The sequence below is a fragment of the Dicentrarchus labrax genome, unplaced genomic scaffold, assembly GCF_905237075.1.
Source record: "Dicentrarchus labrax unplaced genomic scaffold, dlabrax2021, whole genome shotgun sequence".
NCBI classification, from domain to species: domain Eukaryota; kingdom Metazoa; phylum Chordata; class Actinopteri; family Moronidae; genus Dicentrarchus; species Dicentrarchus labrax.
In genome coordinates, this window is record NW_026136703.1 from 10,441,690 (window position 1) to 10,455,171 (window position 13,482).

General features: G+C 43.1%; 1 protein-coding gene across 3 annotated transcripts in view; it reads right to left on the reverse strand.

The window, feature by feature from the left end:
• Positions 1 to 303: 303 nt before the first annotated feature.
• The window catches only part of akt1 (v-akt murine thymoma viral oncogene homolog 1), a 31,167-nt gene continuing 17,988 nt past the window's right edge, over positions 304 to 13,482 (reverse strand). For all 3 annotated transcript variants that reach the window (XM_051386473.1, XM_051386474.1, XM_051386480.1), the window contains exons 3-14: positions 12,835 to 12,963; positions 10,984 to 11,095; positions 10,544 to 10,670; positions 9,900 to 10,031; positions 9,698 to 9,763; positions 9,083 to 9,151; positions 8,788 to 8,913; positions 7,119 to 7,247; positions 3,744 to 3,958; positions 3,528 to 3,615; positions 3,190 to 3,292; positions 304 to 2,279 (exon numbers count right to left, since the gene is read on the reverse strand). In XM_051386473.1, coding sequence (XP_051242433.1) covers positions 2,200 to 2,279; positions 3,190 to 3,292; positions 3,528 to 3,615; positions 3,744 to 3,958; positions 7,119 to 7,247; positions 8,788 to 8,913; positions 9,083 to 9,151; positions 9,698 to 9,763; positions 9,900 to 10,031; positions 10,544 to 10,670; positions 10,984 to 11,095; positions 12,835 to 12,963 — 1,376 coding nt within the window. In that variant the 3' untranslated portion in view covers positions 304 to 2,199. The remainder of the gene's footprint in view (positions 2,280 to 3,189; positions 3,293 to 3,527; positions 3,616 to 3,743; positions 3,959 to 7,118; positions 7,248 to 8,787; positions 8,914 to 9,082; positions 9,152 to 9,697; positions 9,764 to 9,899; positions 10,032 to 10,543; positions 10,671 to 10,983; positions 11,096 to 12,834; positions 12,964 to 13,482) is intronic.

The window sequence follows — 13,482 nt, forward strand, 5'->3', positions numbered from 1 at the left end:
TGCAATATAAAGAAACCAAGGAGAAAAACAAGGAGAGATGAGAAAGAATATGATCAGTTGCAAATACAAAGACATGGAAGGACGTTCGTGTCAAAAACAATACAGAACTGGACTAGAACATTTTTCCCCCTACTTAATAACTCAACATTGTCATCCCTAACAGTGGGACAGTAGACACAGTAATCAGTACTTCTCAATACGGTTCATTTAGCCAAATATGAGATTAATTATTTCTTAAGTTAATATTTATCTCTTCAAGGGCAGAGCTTTAAGATTTCACAATAAAAGACGAGTCCATATGGGTTATTGTTAAGACCTTTTATTTCATCAATTTGAAAGAAACAAGTAAAAACAGTGTACAAAGTTTATATTATTTGTTTACTAAAGCTGGTGTCCTCAGTCTCAGGAATATGGGAGGGCAGGTACAAAAACAGTTGAAATAAAAAATAAAAAGTATAAAATGAATTTCCCTATTTTCAGAAGGTGACAGCAAAGGGCGAGCGTGCATAGGAATAAGTAACAATCAGATTCAAAAACTGAACAAAGGTTTGCAAATGATTGAAGTGAAAACAATATCATAAGAACCATTACATTCAATAACGTATGACGCACTTTTGAAAAATGATTATCTGTCATCTTAAAAATTCTGAAGCGTTTTTTTTTTTTCTGGAAACTTTTTAGTACACTTTCAAATAAGAGTTTCAGTTCCCAAGAGTCTCAGTTTAGCCTCAGCTGTCTGTAAAAGGGAAGAAATCATTCAAACAAGCAATTCTTGTTTTATTTGTATCCACAACATTTGAATTTACATTATAAAAGAAGCTAATTTAGTCTTTACCAACCATAAAATACAAATAAGAGTCCAAATACAATCATTTTGGGGCAGCAAAGTGCATATCATTGGCACAGTAAAACTCATTTTCGTCAATGCTGGTCTCATATAAATAACTCAGAAGCTTGTGAAGGGACAGAAGTCCCCTAAAGTAGCAAATCAAAGATGACAATGATAACTTTGTGTTTTTCCCCTGAAGCCCAGTTTGTTTGCAAAGTATTCCTAAAGAAGTGTATTATGTTAAAGTGACCTCATTGAGGCTGCAGTGAATGCACTGGGTGGAAAACACCCAATACTGTACTGTACATGGAGGAAAAACCCAGAGGAGAGAAGAGTTTCTGATGGGTCAGCACAGATTGACTGACCCTGATCAGAGGGAAACCAGGAGGTGTCTTCAGCACAGCATCAAGATAGGAAGGCATCAGGAACTATAAGCACTTACTTCAGGGGGGCTGGAGGAGCTATTTATTATCCTGAACAGGAAACTGGGGGTCTCTCAGTGACTCTGATGTGCAAACAGTTAAGAGGAATCCATTGCAGGGCAGCTTTTACCTTAATGATTAAACACGCTGCATTCTTTGCATTTCTGGCATTCCCCATATCAGACTGTATTGCACAATTGATTCATCAGACTCATCACGGTGTGGCGTGATAATACAACAGACCGATTGGTGTCAGTTTGCATCAGGGTAGTAGAAAGGTGATACAAAGTCCTCTCCAGAAGATGGTCTTAGGAGAATCAGCCATGTGTTACAACACATAAGTATGCAGAAAGATTGACTTTATTTGATACGGTACATTCACTTTTGGAGCCAAAAATGTCTTGAAGTTTGAATGGTATTTGTTTGTAACTGTTCAGAAGTCTAAAGAGAGGAAAACATGGATTTCTAACCCACTCAACAAACAAACTCTCTGCTCACATGATGCTTTTTGGTCCACAGTATGCCTATTTCTATTTGAAATGGTTGACTGATACTCAGTTGTATATTTTCAATACAATATGGCCCTTTTCAAAATTCACATCAGTGGCCTAATTTGTGCATAACAAAACTACATTTCCCCATTCATTATGGTGTATGGATGCCTGCTCAGTATACAACATAACAATCAGGAAATGCAGGGTAGTGTTAACTCTCTCTCTGTGGTCAATGTTCAAAAGGCCTCACAGAACAACCACAGTTATCTTTGTTTTGTCTTGAATTTCCTCCTTCCTGGAAAACACAACTTGCAGATTGTAAATGTTGCATCCACCAACAGCATCTGCAGACAATGCTGGGGAGGACAGGGGCTGCAGCCCCCGGTCTTTTGAGAGTGCAGTCGGGTGGGGTGAGGGGAGATGATGGGGACCGGGGGGAATGTATCAGAGTCGTTTAGGCGGTCCCACTGGCAGAGTAGGAGAACTGGGGGAAGTGGGGTCTCCGCTCGCTGTCGAATGACTCCATACTGTCATCTGAGGAAAGAGGGCAAAGAACTGCTTAGGGCTTATGGAGCTTAGAGCTTAGACAATGTATACTGCAAGATAATATAAATCTGTCTACTGTCAGAAAAATCACCCCCTTTGATATCAAAAATTTAGATTTTTCACAAGCATCCTTTGAAAGCTTAAAATGTTCACCTCATGATATCAAAATATTCTTATAAATAAATAAAATACTTTTTTATATGATTTTGTCAATATCCCCCAGTGCCAATAATCCAATATACTGCCAATCTTACTATTTTTCTAATACTGGGTCATCTCTGCATTTACACATTGGCAGTCATTCACATGCATTTGATGACTCTGTGAGCCACGCTGCTCTGTTTTAATGGCACTGACTGTCCAGGAGAGGGGAGACTCCTCTCAGGGGAGCTTTATACGCCTGCAGAATGGTTCCTTTATTTATGAGCCCCCCAAAACTAACTCAAGTCTCACACCAAGAATGCCTGTCAAACTTCTTTACAGAGGAAAATACTCAAGATAACCTTTCTGACTAAATTATTTAGTTCTCATCAAAGTTTCCTGAAAGAGCCTGACAGCTTACATTTGACGTAACACTGAAAATGAAAGGAGGCCGTGACAATAATTTTAGGGTTTTCACATGAAAACTAATTCAATGACCCTGAGCTGCTGCTTTCATCTTGAGTGAATTAAGTCTCATTCTTAACAAAGTCTCACAGGAGGTGAGGGGGGGGGAATTTATCACACAAGTTAGGTGGCAATACATCTTCTCTCATTCAGTCCACACTTATCTGCCTTACTGTCACATTCAAACAACATAAAGCTCCACAACAGGAAGTCTGTTGTTTTGAAGTTACGCCACATAGGAAAAGTCATATGAAGTACACTGTATGCTTGGGAGTGTATGATTTGGTGCTACCTTGTCCGGGTGGCGTAATAGTGATGGTCTGTGCTGTGAACTCCTCGTCGAAATATCGTGTGTCCGTCTCCGAGGTAACTTGGGGCTTAAACGGCGGGACCAGCTGTTGGAAGGGAGAAGAGACACAAACATATCAGCACATCAGCACCATCAATCAGTTTGATAACAGTTGTCGTCCTGATGACAATCTACATCGTTTCTAGACAGTGGCGTTTCAAGTGACGTAAACTTCATTGATCCCCGGAGGGAAGAAATTACATTCATCTGAGCTCGGTGTCCTATCACAACACGACAATCACAAGAAAACGAGGGAGATACTAAACATTTTAGAAACCGACCTTCTTCTCATAAACATCTTGCCATTCAATTCCTGCGAAGAACTTGTGCTGCATGATTTCCTTGGCATCATCAGGCCCTCCGCCTAACCTGCAAGACACAAAACGACAAATCTGGATGTGTTACAAGAATTAATATGTCAATAAAGATGCAATTTCGATGTCTCCCACTTTGAGATGCACTAATGGATGGAAGAGAATACAGTAGAGGCTCCTCACCTCTGCATTGGGTCTTTCTTAAGGAGGCCAGAGAGCAGAGAGCGTGCTTCGGGGCCAAGTGTGCGAGGAAAGCGGATGTCTTCCATCAGGATGAGCTCGAACAGCTTCTCGTGGTCCTGGTTGTAGAAAGGCAGTCTGCCGCACATCATCTCGTACATCACCACCCCGAGACCCCACCAGTCCACAGCACGGCCGTAATCGTTGTCTTCTAGCACCTTTGGGATAAGGAGGAGGGGGGAATAAAAGGATATTTAATGCAGCTGTTGGGATGCACATACAGCATGTACAGCTAATTTAGTATGTAGGTATATAGACAACACCACTGGTCTTATAATATCGAAAAACAATATATGTAAACATCTTTTTTCACAGAATATTTGCTAAAGAACAAGTTTAGTTGCTATGATTTTGTAGCTACAAAATAGGATTCAACCAATAAGGTTGTGTTTGGACATCAGGGGGTTGGGAAGACAGCAGCTCTTTAGGCTGAATATACAAACCCTAAAGCAATTGGGTTGTCCCCATCACCCCACCCCCACCAAAATCACCTGCTCTTCCCCCCTGGTCTGGGCTTCTGAGGCCACCACAGCCAACACTGACTCACATCTCACATTAGGAGCAAGGATAGAGTTTCCCCTGGAGCCCTGCATATTTAATCACCACAGGGCCTTCCACACATACACAAACACACATACAGATCAACAAGCAGCAGAGGTGTAGCTCGCTTAAATAAGCAACTATGTTGCAACAAACACAAACCAGTCTCACAAACAAACCGCTCAATGAACTCAACCAGATTTACAGAGAGGGAAATATTTATTTTTATTATTTCCATAGGATGACTTTTCTCAGCAGTTCTTAATGACACAAACTCCTCCAGTGTTGTGCTTACAAAACAGTGCAACCTGTTGCATGACTAATGTGCTGCTGAGCAGAGTTGTTCCAAGGTCTCAGGGGACATGTACTGGATTCTACCTCGCCAGGCGGATGTTGAAGGTGAAATCAAGACAATGAGAACAGTCTGTTCTCTTAAACCTCAAGCACGGTGATGCTAGGCAATTCAGACCTAAGAATAGAAACTTAGGTAAAAAGACGTGGGCGGATTAATAGAATTAGATATGGACCCAACAGTGCCCAGACCGAGAGAGGGTCCTGGAAAACAGATGGACGGATGTGTCCGTAAAAGGAACAAAACTACTGCATGTGTGTGCACGTGCACGCAGCTGCGCATGTGTCTGTGGGCACTCCGCCTGGCGCTGCGGTGAGTGGTGAGCATCGAGGAGGAGGATTGGATTGGGAGGGCAGGGGGAGTAACGTGAAGCCGGTGTGGGGCTAGGATTACTGGGCCGTCTCTATTTCCAGCGCTGCTGTCGTGTGATTCACACCGTGCGACAGCTGGGCCCGCAGCTGCCCCATATATGTAGAAGAGCGCCACAGCTGTGAAGCTGCCAGGAGCGCAGGAGCCAAGCTCATCCCTCATATACGTAACCAGGACTGCTTGCCTGCCTGCTTGGGCCTCAGCCCCAAACTAATACTGTTACACTGCCCCAAAGGAGCAGAGACAGGGGGAGGAGAGAGTGAGGAGAGAGATGGGATAAAAGCACAAACACTTGCTGCTGCTCCGGAGCCCCACTCTGTATACTTCTTTTGCTCACAAAGTTCTGCACTGACAGCCATTAATCTTCCAAGCTCGTGAATCCTGATCAGTTTCAGTGGCTAGATTAAACCTGGCCACATTTTTCTTTGCAGATATTCCCTAAAAGCTAATTCCCTTAGCCAATAATGGTTTTCTTCTTTCAACTACTTAATAAAAGTGACAAAGTGAATTTGTCCCACTCCGTACTCTAGAGAGAAACTGGTCAGGCTTTTGAAGACTGGGTCTCTACTCCCTCTCCCTCTCCCTCTCCCTCTCTCTCTCTCTCTCTCTCTCTCCCCCTGCTCTGGGTGGAATATTCCCAGACGTTACAGCATTCCTGTGCAGCACACACAACAAGGTCATTGTTTACTGCAGAACAACCTGTAACACTGCCTGGCCCGCACTCCATAGAGACGCTCGCCAGCGACCCTGTTGCCATGGCAACGCCCCCTGATGTCTCCCTGCTCTCCGTTGCCGAGGCTGGAGCTGTCATAGAGTGCGCTACTCTGGGGAGGAGGGAAGGGGGGCTGAGACAGAGTTTAGGATGGACAGGTGGGAAACTGAGAAATGTTTAAAAAAGGTTTATAGTAGTAAAAGAAATAGACAATTTTTGTATGTTTGTCCAGGTGTGAGGGAGTAAATATTCACATGATAGCCAAGTCTGGCCAATCCCTGTGCCTTGATGGCCTGGTGCTGACAGTTAGAGGCAGGTTTGGTCTGACTGATGAAAAAAAAACGTTACATGTTCCTATGAGGCAGCACTGTGGGATAACATGCTCATGATGGTTCTTTCTCTGACCAGGTCAGGCGAGGCATCCAGGGCAACAGTGGGGCTGTGGGTCCCCTTGTGCCACACAACAGCTGTACCCAATGTAGTCCTTTTTTCTTTTTTTTCCAGTGGCAGAAGCTCACGTTTCCTGAGGCGCTACCAGCCAATAACCCCTCCTCCTCCCCCAGTCAGAAAATTCCAAATGGAGGCTAAAAACAACGATACGGCAACTGTGTCAACATGGACACTCTTCTCCCGGAAAACATTTTTACGGCAACAGGCAAGGGGCGAGCGCAAACACTCATGTACTTACTCACAGTCACACAGTCACACAGTCACACACACACACACAATGCAATATCAGGTTACACAGCCCACTCCAACACTTGTCATACCTGCACGCAATAGGGAGTAGCCACACCTCTCTCTATACAGCAAAATATGAGAGCAGGCTGCCCTGCCCTGGGCACACGCCACACTCATTAACTCACAGACTTCAGCTGGAGATTAGAAAGGCATTTTGGGACAGCTGCCCTTTCTTCCACATGCTTCTCATCCACTGATATCCAACAACACACACTGCATTTTTGTTTTGGAATCTACTCATGTCACGCGTGAAAGGACTAACATTAATTTTTGGGCTCCACGTTATGTTGTTCTTTATCTGCTCACTCATGGTCTCACTTTGTTTTTGTCAATTAAGTAATATTATAGTCAAGAAAGCTGTGAGATCTCATTACATACATCTGAAAAATATATTATATAAAGAAAGTAAAGAAACATAATGAATGCAGATGTTTCCTTGCAGGGCACGAGGGGTCACTAAATGGTTTGATATTGGCCTGACATGTTACTTTTACCTTTAATTTATCCCCCATCTGTATGTGCCTACTGCCTACATAAAACAGACTTAGTTGCAAGAAAGGGTGATGTCAAGATTTCAGGTAGACTGAGTCACAGCAGTTATTACCTCAGGTGCTAGGTACTCTGGTGTTCCACAGAAAGTTTTCATGGTGGCGCCATCTTTGATCCCCTCCTTACACAGGCCAAAATCTGTGATCTTTATGTGTCCGTCTTTGTCCAGCATGAGGTTTTCCAGCTGAGGGGAAACAGAAAGAAGACAGATGTTAAGGTCTTCGTAAAATGACTCACTGTTTAGGGAAGTAACGAGTAAATCATTCTGTTAATCTGATTCATAAATGTACAAAAATAGCATCACTGTTAGTTTCCATAACAACTGAAATTGTTAAATTACTTTGTGAAATTTTGGCAAAATAATTTCTCCATGAACATCCTTTCTTTAAGAGGATTTGACAAGATAACATAATCAATTGAGCACCAGTAACTTTAATAACTTTTTAATTGCTGCTTACCACCCAAGGTGTAATTTCTCTTTTTTTAATTAATGAATTGGTCATTTAATCCAAGTGTGCATTTTGGTGTTATTTGCTCCCTCATCTTGAATTAAACCAGGAACGTTGTGGTAACCCTGTAACCTCAGTTCTTTTTATTCTTAATTCTATGGATTTTTAGAACAGGCATGTAATGATGATAGCATGTGATGAATGCCTTTTCTACAAAAGAATAAACTGATGCAAGTACCATGACAAAGTTATATTCCAGAAATCTGTTTCTATCAGCCTTTATCGCATCTTCTCTTTCTCGACAGACCAACCGCAGCAAAGTATTAAAACCTTTTTTGCAAAAGTTGAAAAATTGAAAATTCCCTTAAACAAATGGAAACGTACCAAGTGATTACACGTACAGGTAAATTAACCTAAAGGCCTTAAGGATGTGCATCATGCAGTATCATGACTTGAGGTTGCATGGCCTTTTAATATCAGTGTGTCCTCCCTTCCTCCCTCCCTCCCTCCCTTTCTCTCTCTCAGTTAAAGTCACCTGGCAGCTGTAGCTCACACGTGGCCAGCAGCGCCCGGCCAGAGTCAGCACATCCTCCAATCCTGCTACCCTGGCATTTTCAGGAGAACCCTAGCAGGCTGGGAGCCTGCCTCATAAACCCAAGGGAGACAGGGAGGGAAGGAGGGAGAGTGTGCTGTGCTGACCTGACTGGTTTTATCAGCTGGAAGTAGTAGGGCCCACAGATGCCCACTGCAACACTGATAACCCCCCACAGCCCTCCTAAACCCAAACATGTCTGCAGCATCCATCTCTGATCTTATCTTTAGAGTATTAGAGTTTTCTTAAGCTAGTAATAAAAAAAAGGAGTAGCTCAAACCTGGTAGCTTCTTTATTTTCCAATTATGATGGACATTTTCTCTTTATTAACTAATAGTGCTGGGCTGCCAGCATATAAAATGATGTCAATCATGCATAAAGTGCACAAATATCACCCACTGAGAACACTGTATGCATGCTATAACGGGAGGTGGTGGAGATCTATTCAAAGAGGACTGGTGGTTATTTCTGTCTAGCTGCAGTAAACGTATGGACAGAGCCTCCCTCCAGCTGCAGTGAGGTCTGGAGACTGATCTGGGGGAGGCAGATCAATAAGCCCTGGCCACTGCCACGGATGGAGGCAACCCCTATTTATATCCTGCCAGGGGAGAAATGGGGGGGGGATAGAAGAGAGACGCTGACAGCGAGGATGAGAGAAAGTGAGGATGCATCTCTCAACCTACCTTTAGATCTCGATATACCACATTTCTTTCAGCATGCAGGTAGTCCAGCGCTGACACTATCTCTGCACCATAGAACCGTGCCCGCTCCTCTGAGAACACGCGGTCCCTTGACAGATGGAAAAAAAGCTGAGGGGAAACAGGGGAGATTGATGGTGAGAAGGCAGAGGACAGATAAAAGAGAGAGTTGATTAGCCCATATAGAAAACAGTAAAGGTAACACTGTTTAAATTGAAAGGTATTCTGATTCACTGAGACCTACAGGTGCAGATTTAGAGATGGTTAAAACATTTTTTACCTCACCGCCGTTTGCATACTCCATGACAAAGCACAAGCGGTCATGTGTCTGGAAGGAGTATTTCAGTCCCTGCAAACAGAGAACGAGAACGCTCAAAGCAGAACTTACTGGTGTTTCCAGCTAATTCAAGAGGAAGCTGGCATTTAGGCAGCTGATTGTAACATGAAACATTACAATGCACATTGCAGTTGCATTTTTAAAACACAAAGGTCAAATTAGAAGATAATTTAAAAAACAACATAATGTAACCAGTGTGCTAAAGCTTTTTAACTACTGTGGTAAAAACTAGTCTCATTCATTCATTCATTGCACTGAGCACATCACATTATGTGTTTCCCCCACCCACCACTTAAAGCTAACAATTTGGAGGAGCTTTTCACTACAACCCACCTCAGACTTAGAGAGAAAGAGTTAACTGATAAAAAAGAATGTCCAGTGTTGCTATAAAAGGCCCAACTCGACTGCAGCCTTTGTAGGAACAGCTCTTCAAAACATTCCCGGTAAAACTGCCCCTTTTTTTCTGAATGGATGCTGCTGGATTGGATTGAAGAGGCTCCCGAGGATCTCTGTGAGTTAAAATAAGGTTTGGTTTAGGTATACGAAGGGGCTCCTTACTGTCAAGAACGGATGCTTTGAATTCTGGAGGACTCTGTTCTCTGTGAGTGTGTGCGCCACTTCATCCTGGAAAAAAAAAGCCATAAAGAGTGTTTGTGCAACTCTCACAATGGCTAACCGTTTAGGTATCAGTCATGTGCTCCACTGCCCTCCCTCCCGGTGTCTTTTCTCCCCCTTCACTTGCTCGTTGGCATCCACTCACTTTTGCTACGATCACCTCCTTCTTCAGGATCTTCATGGCGTAGTAGCGTCCTGTGGCCTTCTCCTTTACCAGGATAACTTTGCCAAAAGTGCCTTTTCCCAGGAGTTTGAGGTATTCAAAGTCGTGCATAGTCTGGAGAGCAAGAGCAGAGAAAGTGGCATCTGGTTACAAACAGAAGCATTAACAAACTCATGCTCTAACTAGCCAGGACACACAATCCCACTAACAACAACACAGAAGCATTTAAGGCACTATTTCACCCACCATGCAATTTCCACTCCTCTAATGGTTTAGCCTATATGTGGTTGTGTCTCAGTTAACCCCTGACCCTGACGCTAGAGAGAATGTTGAAAATGGTTGTGTGGGGGACATCCAATCCGGTGGCCTTAGACCTTTATGTCATGACACATGTGGGGGTTGTGAAACCTGGTGGACATGCTATCTGGTGCTAAGCCACCCACGGCCGATGTTGGGAAAGTGGATAGTGGCTGCAGAGAGTCAAAGGAAGGTCGGTTGAAGTGGATTTAAGTGCAAATAAGGCAGAGCAGGATGGAGGAGAGGGGTAATGGTAATTGTATGGCTATCGAGATGTATCAATGTGGGGACAGCAGAGAGATACACAACAGAATGAAAATGGGCCGTACCACTTTGTGTCTGATTTTGGTCAGGTAGACCTCCATGTCCATGGGGTCCGGAGAGGAGTCCATCATCTCCTCCTCTTGTTTCTGCAGGCCTTCAGCCACTGTTTGGATGGCTTTAGTCCATTCTTCCCTGAGGGGGGAACAGGCAGCAGAAAGATTACATCAGCCCATTTACCGTCATGCAAGCCCAGCAGCCCAATCACGTAATTGTCTTCTTATCAACAGGAAGGCAATTTCAAGTGTGAGTTCTGCCAATAGCCAGTGGACCTTGTGCGAGTGCATAACAATGATTAAATGTGTATGTATGTGTGCTTCTACATGTTAGAAAAACAGAGCTCTTAAATTGTTAAACTGCTGTCTAGCAACAGGGGCAAATTTCTCTGCATGTAAATGATTTGTGTTTTACTGCTTTGTGAGCGGAGAGGTGTGTGCTTCTCGCTTGCCTCTCCTCGGGGGTCTCCACGTGGAAGGTGCGCTCGATGACAGTGGTCCACTGCAGGCAGCGGATGATAAATGTGTTGGGCTTGGGCCGTTCTGTCTTCATCAGCTGGCACTCTGACCACAGCCAGGGAGAAAGGGAAGGGAGACGGCGGCAAGAAGGGCCAATGTGTAGGGGAGCAGAGGGGAGAGACAGACCCACAGTTATAGCCATTTATCTTTATCGCCACCCTAACAGACACTGTCGGCCAATTTGGAAAAGAACAGGTGCACTTTGGTGGAGGAAAACAACTCAGATCTTGTTAGCCACTTTAACACTAAGAATTTGCTAATATAGGTTTTAAAAATAAGCCTATGCTGTATTGAATAAAAACCAGAACCCATAAGAATTAATACAACTTCTAATATTTAATTCAGCCCAGTTTGCAATCCTGCAATTGAATACCTGTTCCTGTTTTGATTTTTTTACTAGCAATTTCTATTTTCATTATTGATTAATTTTCCAATTATTTTCAAGGTTAATTGATTGATCTATAAAATGTCACAAAATATTTTAAAAAATGCCTCATATAATTTCCTAGAGCCCAAGGTGACGTCTTTCACAGACCAAGACTCCAAAAGGTATTTCATTTACAGTGATATTAAACAGCGAAAGAGAAGCTACAACCAAAAATTCTTTGGCATGTCATGTTTGCATGGACAAGTTTTACTTATTTTCATTAAGCATTTAATAAAAAGCAAATCATCACATCCTTCCCCTCCATTTCTTAAACTGTCACACTTTTGCACCAAATAATTGTCTTGTAAGCAGTTTGCAAAACAATTACTCACAACAGTCTAATAACTGAATTTAAAAAAGCTGAGATTTCCATCTGCACCTCCTTCACATTAACATCTGTTCCCAAATGAAACATGTCAGCAAATATGTCAGAACGTGACACAAAATGGCCTCTGTCTGATAGATGGAGGACAGGGGAGTGGACCACCACTGAGATCCAACATGGCTCCATCAGGGTGAATATGTAATCCAGCTGCAGCAGCCCCGTCAGCAGCATCGCACCATGTGTCCTCTGCGGTGGGGTCGCAGTGGTGACAAAAACCAAAGCCACCGCTGATGGAGATAGAGCCTCAGAGCGGAGCCCAGATAAATACTTGAAATCAGGCAGCTAATGGCCACGATAACTCAAGAGTGTCGGAGAGGAAACATTTAGTTAAACAAACAGTATGCTGTCTAATTGCTGTGTTCAGTCATCTGCACAGCTTATCACAGCAACTTTCTCTGATGTGAAGATGGAGTGGGCTGAGCTGCTCTGGGCATTTTTTTGTTGTTGTTATTTTCTGTCACAGTATAAAAACAGAGAGTTTTGGGAAGACACATACAGAGAAGAGGAATGACATCCGATGTATTAATGTCAGAGCCAGACATCTTGCATGCACGTTCAGTGGCAGAGCTTGCTTTGCCTTGGAGCGGTGCCCCTATTGAAAGAAGCTTGCAGTGATGCTGTTGAGATGATACTACTGCCAATTTGCTAATGTTTTTCTCCATAATCATTTAAAGTGACATACAATGATGAAGGGATCCTTGGTCGTAATATTAGAGAAGACTCACCTTCATACTTTTACCACATTGGCACTTGGGCATGATTTTATAAAGAGGTTTTTTTTCCACTGTTAATTACTTTTCAGGGTGGCTAGAGAGGCGAGATAGATGTAAAACCAAAACAAGTATGGGAACATATTTGTTACAACAATGCAAGTAAAAACAAGAAAGCGGCAAACAAAACAAAAAGGGTCAAACAAGCTGCCAAGAAACAGAGAGGAAAAAATGCAGTGGTTTGTCTGAAGCAGATACTCACGTGCGACAGAGAAGTTATTTAAGGGGGTTTCCAGCTGGTCAACATCTTGCGGTCGCTCTTTGTAGCCAATGAATGTACCATCACTCTTCAGGAGAAAATACCTTGGCCTCCAGGTCTTGATGTATTCTCCTGGTATGAGAAAGAGATTGAAAAGGATTGCTGAGACTAAATAAAAACAACTTAAACTAATAGAGATTTTCAGGGTTTCTGCTCAGGCACAAACCTTAATTGAGAAATTTCACCTGGTTTCACATTCTCAAAATGCTGACCAATGCACAAGCATTTTGTTTACATTGTAGTTTCATGATTAATGACAAAACAGTGTTGTCCTTTCTCTTTTTGTTTTAATTCCCAGCGGTGCAACCCATTTCCTGCAATCTAATTACTATGCTGCTCACTTGTGCTCCCTAAAATGACCATCTTGTCACGTCTTTCCTTAAGTGTAGGTCAGCTGCAAGACAAATGGTGGTTTTAGTAGGAGTCAGGACCCTTCCCCCCCCGACCCGTCTGTCCCCTTTCCAGCAGTCACTTGCAGTGTAGACTCCCAGGGAACATCCGAAGTGTCCAAAATGTTCCTCCTACCATTTCCTTGAACTGGTGAGTCAAAATGTAGCATCTAAGTTAAAGAATGCATCCAGAAGGGAAAGA